The following is a 25,263-nucleotide window of genomic DNA, read 5'->3' as shown; positions in this document are numbered from 1 at the left end:
TTTGAGGGGGCGGGGGAATACCCTCACCATATATAAAAATATTTTTTTCTTTTTACAGTTACCACATAAGGCTTTATGTTATTTTTTTCTTTCGATCATCTGAACTTTAATGTTTTGAAGGACTTTTTCTTGCTAGCCTTCTCGATCCTGCTGTTTATCTTTTCTGGCCCTTTTAATAAGCCTCCTTATTCTGGGCAGTTCCCCCTTCTGGAACAAAATATTACTGTATTATTTTGATAATAATTGAACTTCTGAAATCTTGTGTTAAAGTAGGTGTTTTTGTGGAAACTTCAAAATCCAAACTGTGAGAAGAATTCCATGCTACTATATTAAAGCATTAAAATTTGGAAAATTCCTTGACATGAATTTAAAAGTTTTATTAAAGATAATAGTGAGAAAGTTTGAAGTTTGTAAGCAGCTTGTTATCACTTGTGAAGCATTACAGACATGGTTTAAATGTTGCTAGCAAAAAGTTGATTATTTTAAGCGTAAATGTTTTCATAGTGGCTAATCTGAAGGAGCTGTTGAAGTTGATAGTTCAGTTAATAAAATTTAGATAAATAATTGGACTTGTTTAAGAATAACCTAGAGGCAGGAAAATAATTTTATTATTATTTGTCTAAGGTAGAAGCCTCAATTTTCATTTTCTCTGAGTTCCTCAAAATTGGTAGCTGGGCAGTACAGAGGACCCAGATTACTGCTTCCATTAAATATAATCTCAGCAATCCCCTTTCGCAGTTGGCTCACTGATACGAGTTGGCCACCAGCAGACAGAAACCTCCTGCTGCATCTTGTGGTTTCTGTAGCCTGACAAAGTGTCACCGGGAGGGACTGAGGGCTGAGGCGCAGCAAACTGTGGATTTGGTGAAGAATGAAGGTATAGGGATGTGGAAGAGACCTGGTGTTATGTGTGGGACTGGACTGATGGTACTCGGGGAGTCAGGAATGAAGGGGACAATTTGAGGTTATTGGAATTTGAAAATGGGGAGGTTTCATAGTCACAAGCATGTCTGTAAATAATTGGACTTTGTTAATTCCCTGGCTGACGGAACAATGTGCTTGCTTGACAATACTTTTCAGTGTTGTACTTGAGGTACAGGAAGATGTGTTTGTCACTGTGGGTTTTTTTAACCCTAATTTATATCAGGATTTTTCGCTTGTTCTAATGAATGAGCTCCAGCTGTTGGATTCCATATGGGAAATGAAGCCAGCATAGCTCTTCCTGACAACTTGTGCCTGTGCTGTGAAAGCTGGGAATGAATCAGCATGAGAGATCTGGGAATGATAGTCTAACATAAAACAGATGATTGTCATCTATTATTTGGGTGGCAAGGAGAGATAAGAGGGAGGAAAGTTTGCTTTTCAAGTGGGGTTAAAGAAATGAACTTTTTATGTCAGTGCAGTTTGTGGCTCTAATTTGAAAACGATTTACAGTCACTTGGGAAATACTGTCTTCAAGGATGGATTTGAAGGTGTGTACTAGGCAGAGAGGAGTGGCGATCGTAGCTTCCAGTGGCTACAGTAGCTGTGGAAAAAGGGGAAAATAAATTTAGAAAGGGGAGAATAAATCAACCCCCCCTTCCCCACCAGCTCGCCTTTAGTTGTCACCATAATTATAAGTAGTTAGTAATGGATGTCTGTATCTATATCATCTGGTAGTCTGTAAAGTTTAAAGAAATTAGCATAAATAAAAAATAACTTAGTCTTCTAAATCCATATATTCTATTTTGTGCATGCTTATTTTTCTCTGATTTTAAAGGCATACTAGTTTTGACCATTTCTTTTAACCAGAGATACCGTGAACAGAATGTAGTTAAATTAGTAGACCCTAGCTGGATTTTGGAATTCCCATGAGAAGATCTGGCTCTCAGGTTAAAGCAAAGAGAAATTTGTTGTATATTGTGCATTTTTGGAAAATTAAAGAAAGGGAATTAAAATTCTTATGAAAATTTACCATGACACTCCTCACCATTTTGAGGTATTTTCAGTATTTGAGCCAATGTTCCTTTAAGAAATCATTTCATTTCTTCATCTTTTTCCATCTCAGACATGAGTGCTTCCTTTGGGACACAGTCTGCTTCTGATCATTCTTGTTCTCTGTTTTCTACCTCTCCACTGATCTTGAGATAACCTGATTTCACCCAGCATATTTCACAGTCAGCCCCACTTTACCATGCCTTTTTTGTGTTAAACGTATGCAGTGCCTCTGCTGAGCTTCCATTTCTTTGCAGTTTAACTTGATGGAGCTGGCTTTCCTCCGGCTTACCCACGTGTTCTCCAAAGCATGGGTATCTCAAGCATCTTCTGTTCGCTGGTTTCTTTCCAGAAGTAGCAGTACTACATACTGTAGACCCTGCTGATCCATGCTGACTTAATTCTTTGTGAACTGATGTGTAATTTCAACCCTTGATAATAAATGGATTCATTATGAGTCCATTGAAGTATATATAGCTATAGATGTGTGTAACTTCTAATCACTGCATCAATAGAAAGAAGGGTGAACTGATTTTCTATTACTACATTTTCCCTTAAATAGCTTGTTTAGACCAACAAAGGTTCCCATGAAAGAAATGATTAATTTTAATAAAATGTATAACTTGGTGACTGTAATGTATAATTTTCAGAGAGGAAAAGAAGCCTGTTTTCAGTGTTTAGTAACAGAGAGCAAGTGTTAAGAAGAATGAAAGCATTTAATGTGTATCTTTTACATAAACCTGTATCATTATGATGGTGTAGCTACTCCAATTTATTTTGCCTACATATGTTTGCTTTTTATAGGGCATATTTGGCTGCAGAAAACTTTTTCTTAATTGCTCAAATTTTGAGCTCAAATATTTTATGCTGATCTGTCCTTGAGGGTAATTTTTTTTTTTAATGCTTCAATGAATATGAATAGTTCAAGTCTTTTTGCATGGAGAAATACATGGCAAAAACGCCATTGCCATCAAAAATGAAAACCTGCATCAATTCAGATGGAGTATGACAGTTTAAAATAATGTGTATACAAAGATTTATTTTGAACTCATGAAGCTTATTTTAGTTAATGATACAAAACTGTTTATTAGAAGTATGTGATACAAATACTGTATAATTCTTATCCCTGATGACACCTTCAGAATAAGAGAGGTGATTGCTCTTTTTATTTGTGTACTTTCTGTGGGTATTTTCGTTTAGGCCTGTAAGATTTCTGGTACCTTCTGTGTCTCTTAGTTCACTTTTAAAAGTGTTCAGTAAGCACTGAAATGCCAAGTGGACATCTGTTCTCAGGTGATCAATGCTCAGTAGATGGAGCAGGCACAGTTATTTGGTAAGTCCAGTAGTTATATTGATGATAGTGGGTGTCTGAAGGCACAGTGCCATTACAAAAAACATGTTTAAGTTAAATCAGAAGGAAAATGTGGAACTACTGATGCAGTATTCTTTCACTGAACAGTGAAAATTTATTGAATGGTTTCTTGATTCAGATTTTCACATTTTGTCAGTACGGGGACTTTAGCAACAAGATTCACAATCAGGCCATCCTGAAGTGAGTTGCGTTCCCCTGAGGGGTGAAGGGGAGGGGAAGATACACACAAAGACGTAACCATAACTTGTTACATTTTCAAAAATCATTTGTCAATAGGCTGATGCTGCAAACTGAGTCCTCCTGGTGTGTTTTTAAAAAAGGAGGAGCTAGTATGTGGCCTCTTGCAATTGTTACTGTGAAAACAATTGATCTATAATCTACTCATGTGAAATGTAATCATAAATTATAAGAAATTGCTAGCGTGCCTACCTTGTTTCAAAGATCAGTCATGCCAGTATCTTGAACCGTTGAGAGAAATACACTGTATTTCAAAACTTTTGCTCTTTTCTCCCTTTCTGCTTTTTGGGTACCTTTTATACTTGTTTACTGTAAGAAGATGAGGAACATATGATTTTGAGTATCCAGCAAATTTATAATTTTGAAGAAAACAGAGGTAACTCAACTTCCCTGAGTTCCAGAATATTGTTTCTTGTGCTTCAGTGGTGTTTTATTGTTTCACTTCTCTTTATAAAAAGGTGTTTCTCTTATAAATGCAGTTGATAAAAGATCATTTTCAGGTTTAAATCTCTTGAGAGAATTTAGAGCTCTCAAATTCTCTTGTACAACCTTCAGAAGTCCACAGGTTCCTTCCATTTTGGCTTCCAAATAGAATTATTGGCTGCCAGAATAGAATTAAGTAATATTTCCTTTGAACCATGGTGTGCACTAGAAGAACTCATTAAAAGTAAAAGGCTGGAAATTGTGCAATAGCTGCCATGGATTTTGTAGTTCCTTTATCTAGTATATTGATATCCAATTTTAAGGCTCAAAAGCCCCTCTCTATTGATGCAGATATTCTTGTGACATGTGGACAGCTATTATCAGACAACAATTTCAAGTAAACAGATGTAGTAACCCAAGGAATTCACCAAGATCTTTAAAAAGTCAGTATGGAGACTGGCTTTCAAAAATGAATCATTTAGGTCAGAATTGCACAGTAGTTTCTCAGTTTCGTGAACTTTATACAAATACATTTTCACTGAATAGTGGTTATTACTGCTTGCTAAGGTTATGTCCACACAGCCAATAAAATCCTTCATTATTATGCCTTGTTTTAAAGAAAACCACCATTTTTCCCAGGAATGACTCTTTCAAGACTTTTAACTTCCAATGAAAAATAGGATTAATTACCTTGGAACAAAGTCATATGGCGTTAGTCATGCAATGTGTGGCATTCTGCTTTTATACTTGTAACTTCTGACTTCGATGCAGATTCTTCTCCTCTGTGTAATTTGTATTTGTTTGGGTTTTCCAATTTATTTTTTTTTTTTAATACTGGACATTGTGATGGGAATTCAGGAAAGCTGAAATTTCTTATTTTTTTTTAGAAGAATACCAGGGGGCTCAGTGGAAGCCACATGCTGCTGAAATAAAATAAACAATGTGTTTTGTACATTTAAAAAATACTGTGTGCATAATATAAACAAGACATTTATTATAATCTATCTTAGCTATTTTTTCTCTGCCAACTATGCAAGCAAAGCAGCAAGGTAAAGGTCCCTCATCCATAGATTTAATCTTTCTTCAGTTGAAAGCTTTGTAAGTAAAAGCAACCATCTGTATAGGACAGCTGTTGAAATCCCTCTCTTACAAGCATTGTATTGGTGCCAAAGTGAAGCTTCTTGCCCTAATATCATTGTGCCCTCATTAAAAATAAGCAGCCCAAACCCATTCTAAGTTATCCTTGAAATCCATTAAATGATATGGTAATTCCTGTTACAATGGTCTATATTGTAACTGTTAATAGTAGCAGTTCTTAATGTAGAGCACAGAGTTCATTGCATTTTCAGCCAGTATGATTAATAAGAAGTTGGGCGCTTTTTTGACATTTAAATAATTTAATGAATATTGTTTTTATCAGTTAGGTCAACTCACCATGCATTCATTCGATTTATGGGCAAGTCATAGAATTACGTAATTCAAACAATTGTTTCTTTGATCTCTGTAATATATTGGTTGTCTTCGAATTTTAGTCTGAAATAGAAGAAGTCTAAGAAATTGGAACAGAAAAAAACACATGCATAAGGGCATGTATTTTCACGAAAGAATCGGCTTTCACTAAGTAGGTGAAAAAACCTTGTCCAGGTATTATCAAAGAGAACAAAAATAGAACATAAACAATGTATAACAGCAAAGAATTGTTTTTAATATAGTTGGCTGGTATTCATTTCAAAGGCAGGACTAAGGTTCAGATACATTAGGAATTTTTAATGGAATCTTCTTTCAGATGCTTAATGATGCAGATGATTTTTAAGTACCAAGGGGCGGGGGGGGGAAGCTAAGAGGTAAGACTATACCTTGGATTTTCTCTTTTACACTGCTTTTCTTATGTCCTTTTCTGTAGTATTCTTGACGTCTCAAATGTCTGTCTTTGAAATCAATTTGAGATGTCAGGAAAAAAGTTAAAGATGTTGGCACTAGTTGTCACAGATCAGACTAGGATGTCTCATTAAACTGGGCAAAGAGAGAGTGTGAATCACCTTTAATTTTCAGATTGGTTGGTCTTTAATGTTAAAGTGAATGTGATTGATGCCTTGCAGAGTATTATGTGAAAATATTTACTGAAAATTCTCTTAAAAATTTGAAGGTATATATGTCTGCTTGGCATGAAGGATTTTGGTTTCCTGTGTTCTCCTTTCTTGGCTGATGGCCTCTAAAAGTGAACTTTCAGAACAAATGTAGAACAAGTCAGGCATGCCCCTGTTGTGTTGATAATATCAACTTGACAAATGTATTCTGAATTTTGCCTGCAGCCATTAAAATGGAAAGCAAAGTCGGAAGTGTTTTATGGGAGGTTTTTTTTTTTTGTTGCTTGTACCAGCAAGTATCATACTGATTTTGTCAAAGGAAAACATAATTTTTATAAAGCACTTGCCCTATTGACTCCCAACTAGAACAATATATTTTAATCTGTCATCATGCTATTTTTTTTTACCATTTCATTGTTTTATTTGCCATTATTGCTCTCTTTCTGTTTACTTCTCAGCTGATACAAACTAAAGGCCAAAAGTCTAAACTAAATAAATACTAACGCTAATTTAGGCTGACTGTTTATTAATTTGACTTATTTTCTGTACATACTGAAGAGATATAATAGAGATTGTTGAACTTCACATATGCAGTTTTCCTGATTTGGTTGCATATGCAGAGGTCAACTCTAGTGGTGCTTTTTGTTATGTATACCATTTTTATTACTTTTATAATAAATTGTATTTGAGGTACATATGAAGCAGAAGGATAGAAATCATCAGTTTTTGTCAAATACAATGGATTGTCAATAAACACGTGTAAAGAAGTGTGTTATGTAATTTAATGTATGTTACTTTAAATGAGAAATTATCGTTTTTTGTTGTGAGACTGCTGGATTGGCCTTTGTGTAATAAATCTTTCTCGTAACTATGGAACATGTTAATGTGTTTTCACATTAAAACAGTGTCAAAATAAGTACCTGTTGAGTATTGCTAAACAAAGAGAAAAACAACTAATTTGCTTCTTAATGAGCCAGTAATAATGTGCTAGCATTTCAGCCTATTTACTTTTAAGTCAGACAGAGTTTCTGGCTGAGCATGTATTTCAGAAGATCTACTCTATAAACAAGCCTTCTGCAATCTCTGTTAGTAAAGACATTTTCATAAATTACATCAATGAAAGCTCTGATTGAGAAAAATGTATGAATAGGAGTATTTATGTGATAACCCCTTAAAAAATAACCATAGGGTGTTTGGAATAGTCCACAGAAAGTTAAATGATGTTTAGGCCGACATAATTTCTTTCTGTTCCCTTCTTTTTTGCAATTCAGGAATTTTTCTAATTCCTTTAAGAATAAGAACAGGTATATTACATGCACATTTCCCTTTTACTCACACCATGACAGGAATAAAAGAATGGCAGTGCTCAGGAGCCTGCCCTCTAACTTCGCTTACTGGGATGACTTTAATTTCTGCTGCTCCAGACTAGGTGTGTTCTACCTCACAGTCAAAACTTGCAAAATCAGTTTTGTTTGCAGTAATATATCAGAGTATCACTAAAAGATTACAGCCATGCTCTGGTTCAGTGACTTCCTCCAAAATAAGTTATCTGTAAAATTCTCTGTTTTGGTCTGTAAAGCAAATAGCTACAGTCTTTTCTTTTGTAAATCCCCTTTTGATATTCAAGAAACCATCTTCCAGGTATTTCTAGAGGACTCTGTTTCTGTACTTTGTACTGGGTTTTTTTCTGTTGTTAGAACTGGATTGTTTTCGTATGCACTTTAGATAAATGATTTTACTGTAAAGCTTTAGAGTGGAAAAGCAGGAAGTATACATTGATATTTTTTAGTCCTATATCTAGATATGTGAGGAAATGCAAAGTTAAAAGAGGAAAGCAGTAAGTTTTATTTGTGAATCTTAAACCTCATATAGTCCGGGCTGTTTTCCAGCTGGGTTGGCATTAAGTGTCCGGAGAAATGTGAAGCTAACTTTGTTGATCTAGTCTCACCCATTGCTTTCCTTAAACAAGGTAGTGCTCACATTGGACAAAGAACTGCTCTTTGTTTAAAAATAACTTGAAGTTGCCAGTCCTTTCAGAGAATGTAATTATTTCCTCTGGGGAAAAAAGAATAACATGCCTTATCTATTCTAGGAAAGCATTTAGGATGCCCTTTCCTGCTTTCTTTGTCCTGCAATAATCTGCTTTTTTTAGGAAGAACATTTCTGCTATCAGCATTTTTCTCTGGTGGAGCCTGTTGAAAATAACTTGTCTGTATTGTCCTGTGATACACTCCTGGTAAATATGTGTAATACATCAGCTATATTTGTCCCCTTCTCTCACAGATTTTAATAAAGGAAATTATTTTGATTAATAGCTTTTAGATTTAACAAACAACACAGTTTTGGGTTATACATCCATCTGGTCCAGTTTCTAAGTTGTCAGCTTGATGATGTATGTGAATGTATACAGCAGAAACAGATGACTGCAGGGACTTGTGAAATCCTGCAGAGAATTAAGTCAGCAGATTGTTTCCCCCAGTGAGAAATTTTATAGAACTTGTAAACCCACCCAGGGCATAGCTCTTACAGGGTACAGAAGTTCTCATGAATTGAGGGTCAGACTTATTCCATATTCCTTTTGAATATACATCTTCATTATTGTCAGGTTGTCTGGGTTCAAAGCGGACACTTGACGTTTGCTCTTCATTTGTTTAATGCTTCTAAGCAGGATTTAGCAAGACTATCTGTATTTATTTGATTAGGCTCCAGCAGAAATGATCAGGTGCTTCTGAGTCAGATTGCATGAGAGTAGGATTATCATAGAGTATAGTAAGTATATTGTAGGAATGTGGTGGTGTTTTTCTTCAACAATTTGTATATTATAAACCAGTGAGATGGGACTAAGCTTATGTGTTCTTTCTGAAAGTAAGTGTTCTGTGTTATATTTCTTGTCCTGTCATTCATGGAATCTTCCTGTCTTCTGATTCACAGTTTAAAGCTGGACAGAAAGGTTACATGTGCAGAAATCCCACATTTCACTTGGATAGTATTTTCTCATCTCTTTAAGGTAACTGCGGGCTTGCACAAAATTATACCGAATTTACAAACCCAAGCTTTACCTAAAGTAGTTGATCCACTTTCTCTTTTATACCCATACTCCTTTTAACAATTTAGAGGAATGATTTTTTATGAACAGAAGTCTTTTGTCTGATTGAGAAAAAATATGCAGACTCTGAAGACAGTCTCCTGAGTTTTCTTGCATCAATCAGCAGCCTCACTAAAGGTACTACGCTGTCCTCCAAGACATGCCTTAGCTACTAGACTAAGTGGGTTCATATTTTTTTGCTTTTAAAATTTTGGTTAAATAGAATTCCATCTTTTTCCAAGCAGGTTTGAGGGAAAGTTTATAAATGGTATTTTTTTATTTGACTTGCCACTCTTTTTCAGTTATTCCTTTTGGATAATTGTTTTATAAACATGCTAATACGACTATTAAGTGGTAGTCATTACTTGCTGTGTCTCATGACTCCTTGTCCAGTGTACTAAAGCCTACGAAGCAGAGGCTATATATCTTTAATTTAATGTTTTGGTAATACAACACAGAGGTGTCTTTATTTTCTAGTCATATAAATTGCACTAAAATATAATGATTACATTAATTACTGCCAAAGGATAATATTTGTTCAAGTTTACATTCCTTAACCTTTTGTAACTTTAAAAAGCTCTTCCTGGTGATATTTTTTTATGTAAAAGGACTTTTTTTTTGTCTGTTCTGTGGTCGGGACAGAACATGTTGTGTAGTTATTACCTCTGTCTTGAGAAATCTATCCATGCTAGAAGGAAAGCAGTTTTCCCTTCTATTTCAGTACATAATTATACATAGTATATATATGCATGCTTCTGATAATGTTTTTTAACCAATACTTTATTGATTTGCTACTAGTAAGCGCTTTCAGTTCTTTGGAATTTCCTAATTTTAGCATACTTAATGCTTTCTTTATAAATAGCACAAATAAATAATGAATATTACTAACGCTGTGAGCTCTATATCCCTTCAGGTTGTTTGGGTGCATTAGTACTAGCTCTTAGAATGATTTTTAAATGAGTGTTTCTTTTATTACAGTTCATAGTGCAGTGAATGCAATCTTCGAAATTCATTTATGATCCAAATCTTGCTTGTACAGCCTTTAAAATTTCAAGCACATTAACTATAGCATGTTTGCAAATATAACAGCAAAAGCTGTTATCAACTATGCTTTTTTTTTCTTTAATCACCTAGTTGCATGTTTAGGTAGAAGTACTGTGTGCTGAACATAGGCATATGGTATTTTAGTAAAAATATGCTTAAAGTTTTAGAGTTAAAATTCATTGCTCCTACATCCTATAGGATACATAGAGTTAATGTAACAGTCCTGTGTGCAGGACAGTCGACTTACGATAGCTCCAGGCTTTGGTATTAAAAGTGAATTAAAAGAGAAAAAAATCAACAAACCCACACAACAAAAAAACCTCAAAAAAAGACCCCCAAACCACAAAAAAACAGAACAAGAAGAAAACCTCTGAAGCTTTATTATAGTTAATGGTGTTATTTTCAAAACACTCTTTTAAGTCCTCTCTCTGCCTAACTGGGGTTTTAACCCTGTCTGACTTACAAATATATCTTTTATTTTTCCTTTACATATCCTTTTGATGTATGTCATCCATCAATGTTAGCAAGAACAGTAAATGCATTGATCTATTGCTGCACTTGGCAAGTTAAATAACACTTTATGTAAGAAGTATTGATTTATAAAATCCAGTACATGTAATTAACATTAGAACTGTCAAAAGCTGAACACAGTATTAACTTGCTGCTTATTTATAACCCACAGAAAATTAAACAAAATACCCACATTAATAAACAAACTCCTTTTTTTTGCCTTCAGATATGTCAAGCTAAAGTTACGTTTTCAAGAACAATGATATGTTTCTTCCAATTCTGACAAGAAGAAATACATTATGTGTTTTGTCAGTATTGTTGACAATAATTCTATAGTCTCTAGATAAGCGTATTATTCCTGAGGTAGTAAAAGAATTCCACTTGGGTCGTTCTGAAAGGGTTTAGTGTGAAAGACGCAGAAATAAGTGACGATATTGGGGAAATTAAGGTAACCAATTTATGTCAGGTTTTCAAAGAGCCTTTGATCTGGCCCTTAATTGGTGCCTGCTCTTCTACCTGAAAGTAAGCAAAGGTGTATTGCCCTGTTTGCACACACAGTGAATTACCAGTTGTCTACACAAGTTGCGCAATTAGATACCTGGAGACGTCTGCAGGGATCACTTTGTGCTTCTGTTTCTGGCTCAAGCACTAACCAGGTGCTGGTTGCAGAGTTTGCTTAAGATGATGGGAATATTTCAATTGAGTTCTGTGAACTTTTGACTGTGCTTTGATTGTGGTTTTGTTCTAATTCAGCATCACATAAGGATAGGAACAATCCTGTCTCTGTTCAGTCTAGTGTATGGCTGCGTGCTTACCACCCTTGAATTCAGTAGCACCATTGAGATCCTTTGAATTGAGTTTGCTGGGGCAGGCCTTATCCAATTTATAAACCTATTTACATTTTCAAGTTTAAAGGGCACAAAAAGAAAATTACAAGTTACTCATAAACAAAATAACAATAGCAGTAAGGAGTGGGTATTGTTTTTTAACAAAGGTTTGTCCATGAATCATTTCCTCTTTAGTCCCCTTCATCAAAAGAGATATGTGTTTGTATTTTCTATGGATATTCATAGCTGCTTTGCTATTTAGAAGTAATTCTCTCCTTGAAATAATAAATAGGTGGCCTTACGTGGCTTTCAAGTCTGGCAGCACTGTTTCTTCCTGCTGAACTTGTGTTTCTGTTCTGGTACTTCCAGACACTCATCAGCTGTTTACACTTTTGCTTTAATGTGTCTTCTACAGAATAACCAACTGAGAACTCCTTGTATACCAAGGATGAACCTGTGGAAAGCACATTTATGTTTTCATCTTTTCTGTTCTGTTAAATGTTCTGTAGGGTTTCATCCTGCCTTCATCCTGGTGTCAACTGGAATATTTAGTGTATATATATACATACATATATAGATGGATAGATACCAGTGTGATCAGATTGCCCCTGCAGTAGGTGGAGGTTGCAGATTATGCAGTAGCAACAGTAGCTTCCTTTGCCGTTAAAATAATGAAGGAAATCCTGCTATATTTGGATTCTCTTTTGTAAGGCAGTTTTGCCTTCCACCTGCTGCGTGCCGAGGTTTAAGCAGTAACAACTTATTTCCTTGAGAGCTCTGCAAGTCTCTGTAAACATCACTAGATATGAAGAGAATATAAAAAGCATGGAGGTTATGCTTTGATACCAAATTCAACTCAGTGAGGTTGTAGGTTTCTTGTGAGGTTTTATTTTGGTTTTGGTAGTTAATGGGGTCTCTTTTATTCATCCACTTTGTATGCTACCGTGCCTTTTTCTCTCATTACATTTCTAACTTTAAGATATCCTCTCATGAATATTTCCAAAAATAATTTTGCAGCCTTTTTTGAGGATGAAATATGCTAAACATAACTTAATAACATCACCTGTAGCTTCTTGATTTTTAACCTTACAGCAGATATTCCATGAATTCATGAAACTGAGTTGTGATTGCCTTCTGATATACAACAAACCAATTTTTTTTTTGCCCTGACTCAACTGAAATATTACAGGAGGTCAGAAAATGAAACTAAAACATGAAGTGTAGAAATTAAATGGGAAAAGGAAACCTTAGTGGGACTTGAGGTTAATGCATCAGGAGCTGCTTGAGGCTCAGTTAAAATGATACAGACTTTTTTTTTTTTTTTCCCTCGGCTGGTCTGTTAAAGAAATCAATTTTAAGAAAACAATGATAGAATTGCATGTGGTAAAGTCTTTCTCAGTGTATTTTGGGGATAACCAAGAGAGTTTTATGTTGAATTTTAAAGGGAGTGATGTTACCAACCACCGTGGGTTTTTTTTTTTCTGCCAGAATCCAGGTCCTGTAAAAACTCTTCTGTGCTGCCATGGGCCCTCCTCCTGTTGGTTCTGGTTTGAGTGTTTCCAAAACTTAAGAAATCTTTTCTCAAAAGGGAATTCTTCCTCAAGAATGATCCTGTAGTGATTGAAAGGATGGTCTTTAAATAGGTGGCAGAGTGAAGCAGATTTTATGAATGCAAAGAATAGGTTATGTTTAAGGGCTTTTAAGCAACTGGTGATAGTAAGATTTTCTTTTCTATCAAAAAAAAGTGCTCTAGCTTTTTTTCTGTTGTCTTGTCTCAGCATAGCATGAAAATAAGTTTTTGTGGTTCATATAAAACTAGGGAAAAATGGAAGAAGGTTGAGAGAGAGAACAGGAAATGTTTGTGCCTTAAAACAAAGTTAAGAAATACTAAAACAGGTTTTCCTGCAACAAGTCATTTCATGGTTCGTATCTTAGAATTGTAGAAGAGAATGAATTGTGATGCTTGTTCTTTTAAATACTATGTATTAGGCAATTTTTTGGGAAAAGGCGATCTGTTAACATCAAGGAATGAGCAGCTTACAAGCAAAATGTAATCTGCAGTGCCATTTAGGTAATTCTGAAATAGCGAACTGATGCTTCAATTAAAAAAAAAGAAAAGAATTGTTAATTAAAGCTACTTAACTGTCAGTGTGAAACACTCATTCCTGCCACATGGGACTCCTGTTGTATTGGATTTTTGAAAGCTAATCATCTCTATACATTAAAGAATGTTTAGTCTTCCTCTTGGGATAGCATTCAACAGGTATGCAATCTTAAGTTCAATATTTCTTCCATCCAAATCAAATATGTGATTGGCAATTACCCAATAACTAACTTGCCAATTAGTCATTTGACCTATTCAAGGCTAAAAACGTTACCCGTTGAAATCTTGTCTCCCAGTGACTGTGCATTTAAAAGAAATAAATGTCACTTATTCTAAAAATATGTAGGTTTCCTCACAGAACTTGCTGAGTCCTAGAAGAATTTAATTCCATCCCCAATTAAGCCTTTAAAAGCACTATCCATCAACCTCAGCTGATACTGTATTTGCATTTAGAGATTATAGTAGAGGTATCCAACAAGCAGGTTATCTTTCTTATCTAGAAGAGGACAGAACTGGGTAGCATGGGCTCATTTACTTGAGTTATGAAATTGAGGAAGAAAGACTGATTTAAATACAGTTGCTTCAGAACTATTCCAATATAAAAGCAGATATCGTCTCTGATAAAATTTCGGGAAATGCACTTTAAGGGAATGCTTTATACCATTGTGTGAAAATTGTTAACTACGGCAGTATATTTGAAAAATAACCTGATGTTTTAATGAAATATTCACTGTGATGCATCAGTCCTTTCAAATCTAGGCTTAGAATGAGGTAGTAAAATGCAATTTAAATTTAATTGTTGTACTTGATGATTTATGTCACACTTCTAACCAAGAAAATTTGAATCTCAAACATCCAATATTTCGGGTAGAATAGCCTTCCTGCAAATCAATACAGTTAAAGTGACTGAATGCTCTAATGTATGTTTGACATTGTTGACAGTTTATGAATAGATCATACACTAACTTCCATAGCATCTCACCAATGCATTTTAGAAGGTTTGAGTTCAAAAGAAGATTGATTCAAATATATCTGAGCTCAATCTAACTTCCTGGTACATTTCACAAGATTTACTATGTAATAATTCCAAACTCTTGTGCCATATAAGCTGTTGAAGTTCATTTCCACAAGAGAATGCAAGTTGCATCCAGAGCTAGCACATGTATGCATGCGTATCAGGAACTAAGATAATAAGATTAAAAGGTCCTTTCGAAAAGGAAAAAGGCAAAAAATCTTCTCCATATCCAAGTTGGGAATAAGAAGAAAACAGTCCTGATTCCCCAGAAGGTTGCAGTTATCAGCTGTCAATCAGCCCAGAGCAGCTCATACACAACTGTATGCGCTCTAAAGCATCAGTCTATGAATGACACGGCTGAATTTTAATCTGTTCTTGATGGGATTCTGCTGTCCATAGTTGTACCTACTTTCTCTAGGTTACTGAAAAGATTCTCCTGTCTGTAGTTTGTGTTTCCTAATTTCCTTTTTAATTTAGCTATACTTTTGTATTATGCATTCAATCCCCTAGACAAATCTTTTAAATACTCTTTTTTGTGGCAGTTTTCATTAACCTACCTGAAGATGGCTCACATCCCTTTTCCCTACAAACAGTGAGAGCAAAAGAATTTATATATTGTCACTTGTCTGGGCTGATCATTCAGCCTCTCTATGTAATTTATGTGTCTACTCTCATTTTCCTGGAAAATTCCTCAGAGATACTCTGTTCTTTATTTTTCTGTGTCAGTTGATTGTCGCTTTAGACATGCATATGAAGAAAGGGTGATGTGCATCATGCTTTAACTAGGGACTAATAAGTTAGAATCAGTAAAGGTGTGGTTTTTTAATAAACCAACAGTATTTCTGTTTGGGTTCATTGAAAAAATGTATCTCAGTCAAATCTATTTTCATTATCATATCTTTTGGGTGAACTGAGTGATGGAAAGACAGCTGCTCAAGTGACATTTGTTAGTGATTCAGCTGTATTTGCTCTGACTTGCTGATTTATGAACAGGTTAATCTGCTTTTAATATTCAATATTGGCTCACCTAAAAATGACTTTAAAAGTAGAGATACATAACAAAGACAAATAGCAATGGCAGTGGGGATCTCTTAACCTGTTCCTGGCACTCACTACATTATTCTTCCTCTGAGTGTGTTTAGGACTACAGTAACCCATTTTCTCAAGATGTGGGCATGTGATTTTACCTCTAGCTGTTGGTATCAAAAATTTCTGGAGAAAAAAATGCTGAAATTTTAACAGGGTAGTTGTGACATTTTTTACTGATGCAGGTGAATGGGGTATTTCACTGGAGTATGGTAACTTTCCTTTTCTCAGTAATATAGGGGTCTTTAAGATCAAATTGTATCTTTAATTAAAATATATGAATTCCTGAGTTATAGGCCTGCAAGACTACTTTCAATATTTTGTAGCACCCTGTAGTGACTGAAATATCTATTTAATCTGATTTGCTTTATGTATTTTACACATAGAAGCTGTAAGAGGGCTAAGAATGATTAGCCAAACTTTGTTAATGTGTTTATTAGAGGGTATGTTTGGGCTCCCTGAGATAGTACTCTCCTCAGTTTCTGAAGTCATGTTCACTTATACCATCCTTATGAGATTAGATACCTTGGTTAACTAATGAGTAGCATTTGGAATTTTTGTTTTCATTCCATTCAGTACAAATCTCTGCAGTCAGGCTGCCTTCTCCTCTTCCAGGCTGTATGTGTAAGTTTGTGCTGGAACATGATTTTCAGGGAGAATACAGTATGAGCAAGCTCTTGGCTTTTTGTGATGCATCTCATCTGCTAGGGCTAGGGAGAAGCCCAGAGTAGGCAACAATCGCATACAGCACCATTTTTGCATTTAAATGTCAGCATTAATCAAACAAAAGTGTACAGGCATTGTTGAATTAGGTCCTGAAACTATTATTTTGAGGAAAAAAATCTATCTAAACTCTGCATGTGCCAAAGAAACAGAACAGACAGGCTAACCTGGCAGCATAATGGAACTGTTGCAATTCAATGATGCACAATAGCAAGGCAGACATATTTTGGAGCAAATTTCCGGATAATTTTGGCATATTCAATCCTATTTTTTCTTGGGATTGACACAAAAATCTATCTGCACCATCCTTTTAAGGATATTGGTCAGGATGTTAGCAAATTTAGTAAGCAGACTTCATGAAAATTTGTAAAAGAGGTATATTTGTGCCAGCAGATTGACACCTTGTCCTTTCACTCCTCCCTGCAACTCAGATAATTTTATTATTATTACTATTTTTATTTTTAAATCAGCATAGCTGAAGAGCCAGAGAGGCTGGAAGTATTAACACATTTAGCATTTAGAAGAAAGCAACAGCCTATAGCATGAATGCTTGTTTTTGTTTTGGTTTTGGCTTTTGTAGGCAAAAAACTATTTTAGCTAAGAATATTAATTCCAGTATTTTATTATTCCTGTTTCTAGGACTCAGGCTTTTTATTAGCTTTTTGTTCCATCTCTCAAGACAATAAAAATGGAGATGCAGCCCTTCCTGTGTTTAATTAATGACGTGCAAGTATCTCATACCTATTAAATGATCCCCTTGTATCTTCCATCTCTTACCTAGTTATTGCTTTCCTACAATTTTCTTTCTGAGATGGCTTTCATTTTTCCTGCCAATTTTCCTGTTTCTCTGGGATGCTCTACAGCAACCAAACTTGTCCTTGTAGATCCAGTTTAAAATTCTGCTTTCCATTACAACTTGAAGATGCAAATATTTGGGTGCAGCACTCTTTCATTCATGCATCTGAGGTGTGAGCAGCACCGTGCAGCAGAAATGCCAAAGTCATCATAGCTTTACTGCTACCTCTCTTCATGGAATCTTTGCTCAGTATTTTATTTTCATTTCTGCTTTCAGTGAATATTTAGTGAGCTCTGATTACATAATTGAATTTGATAAACTGTTGGCATGTGATTGATGAGAAAGTCAGGAATAAAAGATTAGAAGATAAAATTACTTCAAGGTTTTTAAGTAAATCTTCCAGAGAGCTAGGGTAATTTATAAAGCATGCTATATTCTTTATAAAAATATTCCTGTAGGTCTATTAAATTTTAGCTTCTACCAGAATTGGATTGAGTTTTGAGAATCATTTTCACATAATGCCAGCCTGATTGTGATACTTTAAATGGGAGATAGCTCTGAGTGGGTTGCAGCATCACTGGGTTTGGAATATTTGAGGAGGGAAACATAGGGCTGAATGACAGACTTGTGGGCAGCAGTCTTTGTCTTTCAAATAAATACTTTTTTTCTTGGAAAGATGTAAGTTAGAAGGAGTAAGTGGATAATTCAGAGTGAAATAATGGAGGAGTTATGCTGCATGTGTCTTTAAATCAGTAAAAAACAGGATCAGCCAGTTACTTGGGTGGAGGTTTATAATGCAGGTACCAGCTTCACTGTAATCTCCCTGAATGGCTCAACTTTCTTCAGGAAGAAATAGTTTAACATGCTCATTTCATGAGCCTCTATATACTTGCAGGTAAATGTCATTGTTTTCAGGGAACTTGTCCCTAATCATTTCAATTTACCAGTTGGACTCTGTTACAACCTTTTCCCCTAAATAGCAGCACAACTCCCCGCCACTGCCTTTTCATCTCCAGAGGAAGCCCAACACCGTTAATCTTGCAAGGGTGGAATGTCTGTCTCATAACTCCTTTGGGAGTCTCCCCAAAATGCATGTGAAGCCTCTGAAAGGATTTATCATTTCCTCACCTGCTTAGAAATATCTTTGCAAAAAATTGCTTTTTGCTCTGGGTAAAATAACTGTATTTCACACTAACTTTGTCTAATTCTGACTTCAAATTTTCTGTATTAAAGTTTAAAATAACAGTGATTTTAGTGGTTAGGACAAAACGGGAACTGAGATAATACTTCTTCACAATGTTCGCAGTCATTAAAACCACAAAAGAAGCTTTGCAGAATATAATCTCGGTCAGGTAATAAAGAAGTGCAAAAACCATCTTTAGTTTGCCTGGGACTATCTGCAAGTTTGGAACTGTTCCTATTTTCTCGCATGTTGAATTGTCATAGCTTCCTGTATATCCAATGTAAAGAAAATATTGTTTTGCACTAGCCATTAATCAATTTGTTTCAAAAATAAAATCATTTAAAATGCTACAAATCAGAAAAAGGTATTATCTCAAAATACATTTTTTAACTTTGTTTGTTTAGATTTTGTCTAATAGTTTGTAAGTATTGCTTTAAGATGACGTGCTTTTTTCCCCCTGCAGAATTAACTACATGTTTCTGAAGTTAAATTCTAAAAACTAGGCAGACAATTTGTCAGTACAAATCATCAAATGGTCATGCAGCTGATGTTCAACTTTATAGCCAATTGCAGCAAATAATTTGGCAACAGTCAGCCTGTGACTCCTTGACCACACTCAGCTGGAGCACAGCTGCTACCCTGGGACTGTATGATTAGGCTGATAATGAGTCTGGGTTGCCACTGGCCTGCTAGGTAATAAAAATTCCCTGATAAGAGGCAAGCAAAAGATAAGGGCTTAGAGAGGTTGATGTTGCCATATACTCAATGCCATCCCATCAGTGGAACAGTAGGGCACCTGGATAGCCACTGCCACCCCTTGCCTTGAGCTCCTTCTTCCCTAACATGTGTGGTTGGTGTCCGGTGACTATCAACTATAAAAGATTACAGTATGTGACCTGTGGATTTAAAAAATTCAGACAGCTTTGAATAGTACATGAGATCACTTCCCCATAAACCGTAAAAGATAGCTTAAACACTTTAAACAGCAAGTATAAAAATACCTGAGCTTGATCTAAAATAATTTTTTTTAAGAAAAGAAATTTAACTGAACAGTTAGTTGCACTGGACAACATTTGTGTATTTTTTTTTTCCTCATTTATTTTATATTTTATATATAAAATACAGACAGACGCACACACTGCACTCCTAAAAAGCAGAGTGCGGTAACATCTACCTATTATATATGATTTCATATTTTACATTAACTCTCTGCTTTTGAATGTAACTTGTGTATTTTACATATATATGTAAACATGTTAACTTTGATTATAGAAGGTATTTGTAAACATCTAAGATTAAATCTGTAATTCCTGCATAGTTACAAGTAGAAATTTGATGCCTGAGGTGTGAAAGCCTTCATCTCCTAGAGGTGACAAGGGGTGCATCTCCAGCAGGTGTAGACTTGTAGTAAGTCTGTGTTTGCGTGAGGCTTTCGCAATTTACCAGTCGAGATTGTTGTTGCTTGGAGTATTTTGAGCATTTGTGATCCATGGGAGAACAAGAGTTTGAGACTACATGTGACCCTTGAACAATATTGAAGTACCCCAATTCAAAATCCGTTAGTTGTTTCAGGTAATATAATTTAACACATTTTGGTTGGCAATAATGTTGAAAACCACGTTCATCCTCTGGTTTTGTGAGTTGTTTTCTTCTAAACTATTTTTTTCCTATCAAAATTCTTCATTTACCTTGAGATTTTTCCTGCTGTGATAATCATTTCTATCCAAGATTACTCTTCTGGTTTCTATTCAAGAAATAATAATAAAAAAAAGCTTTGAGTGGATTTAATCCTCACAGAGAAGAGGCAAAAGAAAGCCAGTAGTGGTGTTCACTGCATGCTGCAGTAGGCAATGATGAAATTCTCGTATGTGTAAACAGTAAACATGGAGAGAAGCTTGTCTGAGTGGGCACTTTAATATAAGTAACAAGAACTAAGGTTATCAAAGTATTTTGAATTCTGCCTTTCAAGCTAAAGCTTAGTTATGAATATAACAGTGTAAGCTATAACTACCGAATCATGTTGTGTCTTGTTTTACGATGGCCATTTTGAGAAGAAATGAGCTAAATGGCCATTTTGAGAAGGAAAAAGAGCTAAATATCAATGGCTTGCACTATACTCACTTAAATAGCTTACGAAACCACTTTCTCTTTGTATTTCAGATGATGTTGCACCATACTTCAAGACTGAACCAGGCTTGCCCCAGATACACTTGGAAGGAAATCGACTCGTACTTACATGCCTTGCTGAAGGCAGTTGGCCCTTGGAATTTAAGTGGTTACACAATGACAGTGAAATAACCGCCTACTCCAGCGAATACAAGTAAATAAAACGTACATAATAGCCTTCTCTAAGTGTAATTGTAAAAACCTGCCAAAACACCCTCCCCCCACCCCCAAATCTCCAATACCTCAAAACAGCTTTGCTTATGCTGATATATCGACAATGTATTTTTCAACATGAAATAAGACTGTTTGGGTTTTTTTTCATAAAGTAAGATCTCTATGACAGAACCTCCTTTGCTAAAAATGATTCTCACATTTCAAAACAAGGGTCCTAATTTAGAATTTTTAAGTACTAAAGATGCTTTTTACTGGAGATGTAACCTTACATGTATTTGTAATAAGTGGCAGGCATATTCCTTAGCTAAATGTTACATATGATATGCTACACGTCCTTTAACAAAGCTAAGCTCAATGGGACTGTTATTTTCAGTGAGATCTAGAAGAATGCAGTCTATCTTAACTGCATATGGAGCTTTTAGTTTCACTTCTGAGAATGCAAAAATTAATCTTACAGTTTAACGAACTGTTCTTCTATGATGATGCATTTTGCTCCCAGGATCTCACTGACTCCCTCCCCTTTCTGCAAGATATCCTGTCAAGCAAGAGAAAAAACAAACTGTGGATAATCAGCACTACATTTTTGCTGATGGCTGGCCAAATATCAAAGTGTAAACCAGCCAACTTTTATCTGCTTTTCTTTAATGGAAGCATTAACTGGGTCTCCCCTATGCGATTGGCAATGTCTAGAACCTTACAGAAATTTAGTATTTATGCAACTTACTTGCTGCTTTCAAACTTTGTTGAAATTACCCAGTGAATTCAGAAGTTATAAGGGGTGGGTATGTGAAGACAGAGCCTGTGTATAACACTTATATCTTTAGCAAACCAAGCTAACTACAGCATTTTAGTAATTACATTGCTTAAGGCAAGGTAAAGCTGTGCTACATCACTATAGGCAGAAATTATATTATAGATTAGTATAAAAATGCAGATAATGATATAAAGTTTATATTGTTGCACAAGGTAGTCCATGATTACTTTTCTCAAAGATTTTCAAAATTATAACCTTAGTTCTAATTTTTATATTATTTACTTTTACAAAGCAGTAGGGAAAAAAGTCCATTAAATAACATTTAAAAATTTTTTTTTGGTCATTTAGCACACACAGTATTTAACAACTATGTTTCCAACCAAACATATAGTTCTGTGTGAGCTTTCTTAGAATTTAAAGATTTTTGATTTAGATGAGACCAATTAGCCATGAGTCATTGTATCTATTAATGGTTGCTGGTTTCAAGCCTTGAGATACGCTAATTCTTCAAAATGAGACATACACACATATAGAAGAGATTTGTGAATACTTTCTAGAAAATAAAAAATCTCTAATAGCACAATTAATCACAGAAAGTTTGAGCGTCACTTTGTGTAAATGCCACTTGTTTTGATCAACAGCAGCAGAATCTGCTGTAGCTCCTTGGTAGAAGGAGCTGACAACAGCTCTTAACTGCGTAAGAAGCTGACAAAGAAATGGTGTGGGAGGACAAAACCCATGAACATGGAATCAACAAACAGCAGAGGTTAGCACTCAAGCTTTGTAGATGTGCTAGGCACAGGGAGACTTACGTTTCATGATGCTAGGAGAAATCTGAATAAGATCCTGTGACATTTATGCTGTGGTATTTCTTAAATAAGTGCACATGCTAATACAAAATTACCGTTTTACTGTGTATTGCAGTGTAAGTTAGTATTGGTAAACCTTCCCCAAGCTGTGTGCGTACATATCTGTACACACTACCTTGCTTCTTGTCATTTGGCTTAATTTAGTCTAGCAAATGTCAGGTCATGATACAAGCTGTATTTCTTAATTTTGCATTTTTTATATTGTTCTTGTTTCTAATTCTAATTGAAGCATCTGCTGCAGAGGTGATTCAGAAGACAGAAGAATACTGGTTTATAATAATAAAATAACATTGATAGAAAATATTAACTTAGAAATTGCAGCCCTACTACTACTACTACTATACCAAAGTCAGAGATAAGCCAAACAGGATTTTGATTCTATAGAAATGCAAAGCTTTAAGCTTCCAGAAAGGATTGTATAGCATAGGTGCATTAGGATGAATGAAAGCAAGGAAAAAGATATGCTTAGACATAAAAATTCCAGTTGCAAAATTTGAACTTTGACACTGTAATAATTTGCTCTGCAGTTCTCTTGGGTAAATACTGTGTTTAAATGCATGGATCTTCCCTAAGTGACTTCTGCTGCAGTTTGAATCATCAATCAAAGATTTTTGGTAACTGATATTACTTAGTGTGTCTCAGTTAAAGTAATGTCTATATTGTAACAGGCTGAAAATATTAAAAGCTTATTATAACACACCAAGTGAGTAAAGAACTAATTGGAGTCTTTGCATTTTGACATTGGTGACCCTGAATGAACAGCTTTTCTTTGTATAACGATGCTGATTATGTGCACAGCCTGGGTTTTATAGTGACTGTGCATACACTAGTTTGTATTAAGAATTTATAAAACAACCTTATAAATTCTTTGTGATCTGAGATACATGTAATGAAAACAAATCAGTATTGCAGAGTGCAGTAGCAATTTTGGTTATGTCTAAGTTAAGAGTCTAAAGTTCAGGCAGTGACTTTTTTTCCTTTTTCTTTCTTTTTCTTTGTTTTCTTTTGAATGAAGTTCTGGACTAGGTGTGTCTTCCATATTCGCTTTTGTGGCCTGAAGATATTAATTTGTTTAAATCGAAGAGACTAAGGTTACATCTAAGCAGCAGTACACTTCCCTCCCAAACTACTTAAAATTATTTGATTATTTATTTGTGTTTTTAACATTGGACAAATTTTAATTTTGTTCTGTATAAAAAAAGTTAGGTCAGTTGATGCATAAGTCGCTTGTTAAAAAGTTTGAATAGATAATAAGTTATATGACTACCTAATAAAATATGTTTGGTTTTAATTCTGTCTTCACAAGTATGGCTATTAAAAACCTGTAGTCTATAGGTTCACTTTTAACTCTTAGAGCATTTAAAATTAAAATGAATGTGTAAATTTGAAATCAGGAGTGAAATGTAAGTGCTAGCTAGCATTTCATCCTTAGATGTTTGATACTACTTCATCCTTTAAATTCTAACTCACTGCAATCCTGGTCGTAGAGCATCTTATGCTGTTGAAGACTTTCCTTTTCTTTTATGCTTGTCACTTTCCATCTTTCTATGGAAACTTTCTAAATAGCCACTTTCTGGATGGCTGTACCATTCAAAACAGAGAAGCTGTTTGGTCTGACTTTCTCAAGTACTTACGCAGATCCCCAGGAACCGTAAGTAGCCTCCTGGCATCTATACAATGGGAAGAGCTATCTTGAAAAAATTAAAGCAAAATCATGTCTTCTCACTGTAAAAAAAACTGTATTAAGCTTTGATATAAATTCATTCTGCGTAAGAAAGTCTTATTTTGAATTTAGAAAACACTATTTGTATCCCTTCTTGCATACCAGAAAATAAGTATGGTGAAAGCATAGCACAAAAAAACCAGTATTTTGACTGTTAGTTCAATAGAAAAATGTATTTTCAAAAAATAATCAGACATATGAGGTGCGTAAAGACTTTTGAAAATTGTAAACATGGAATTGGAAATTCCATTAATGTCTGTTGCCCAGATTTGTAATTTTCAGGTTAGTCTCAAATAATGTAAACATATGCTGTATCACTTTTTTTTTTAACTTTTTTTTTAAACCTTTGTTAAGTTCTTGTCATTTTGCTTGCCTTACCTGCACATTGTTACCCAGTAGGTCCACTGAGAAGCCAACTGCTCAGTAAGTTTGGGCTGTTGGAATTTCCAAGGTAGATGGGATTTTCACTACAGACTTTAAAAGATTTTCTTTTCCTCAGGCAACATATTAAGAATGTTTACTGCTGAAACATTAATAAGTCAGAAAGGGAAGCCAAAGTAGGACACTTCTGATTTAATTGATTTGTTTTGTCCTAGCAGCAGAAAAACTAACTCTGAATTACGCTCTTAGTACAGATGAATACCAAAGAAAGAAGCATTTAATTTTGGCTCTATTTAATAGACAAGCAGAGGGATAAATGTTAGCCAAGTACGATACTAAATCTTTATGGGTGGAAGAAAGGCTTGTTAAGCTATAAACTGTTTATTAAAATACACTGTGGAAATGAATTGTCAATATTTATTTGTCAATCTTAATTATTTTTTTTTCTTAAAAATGATGTTTTGTAACAGTCATCTACCTGGCAAAGAAGGAAATTATTCTGTAAGGAAGCAGGGAAGCCTTATGTCCTATTGATTTCTATCTTACACTCTTATGCTTTGTACTTTCACCTCTTTTCTCACTCAGTTTCCTATGGATGCTCATCAGGCAAGAGGCACTGGCTAATTCAGAGTTACGTACTCATTGGCCAGCAATATCTGTTTACTGATTGTCAGGTTTACTGTAACTCCTGAACAGAGCACTGTTTTGAGTCTTCCTTATTTTCCCAGTA

General features: G+C 35.0%; 1 protein-coding gene across 4 annotated transcripts in view; it reads left to right on the top strand.

Annotated features, from left to right (window-relative positions):
• Positions 1–25,263, top strand: part of SDK1 (sidekick cell adhesion molecule 1) — a 412,574-nt gene that overhangs the window by 95,705 nt on the left and 291,606 nt on the right. For all 4 annotated transcript variants that reach the window (XM_055708535.1, XM_055708536.1, XM_055708537.1 and 1 more), the window contains one exon: positions 20,627–20,786. In XM_055708535.1, the coding sequence (XP_055564510.1) occupies positions 20,627–20,786 (160 nt within the window). The remainder of the gene's footprint in view (positions 1–20,626; positions 20,787–25,263) is intronic.

This window comes from Falco cherrug, chromosome 4, assembly GCF_023634085.1.
Source record: "Falco cherrug isolate bFalChe1 chromosome 4, bFalChe1.pri, whole genome shotgun sequence".
Classification (NCBI taxonomy): Eukaryota; Metazoa; Chordata; class Aves; order Falconiformes; family Falconidae; genus Falco; species Falco cherrug.
This window is presented reverse-complemented; position numbering and strand designations above follow the sequence as displayed.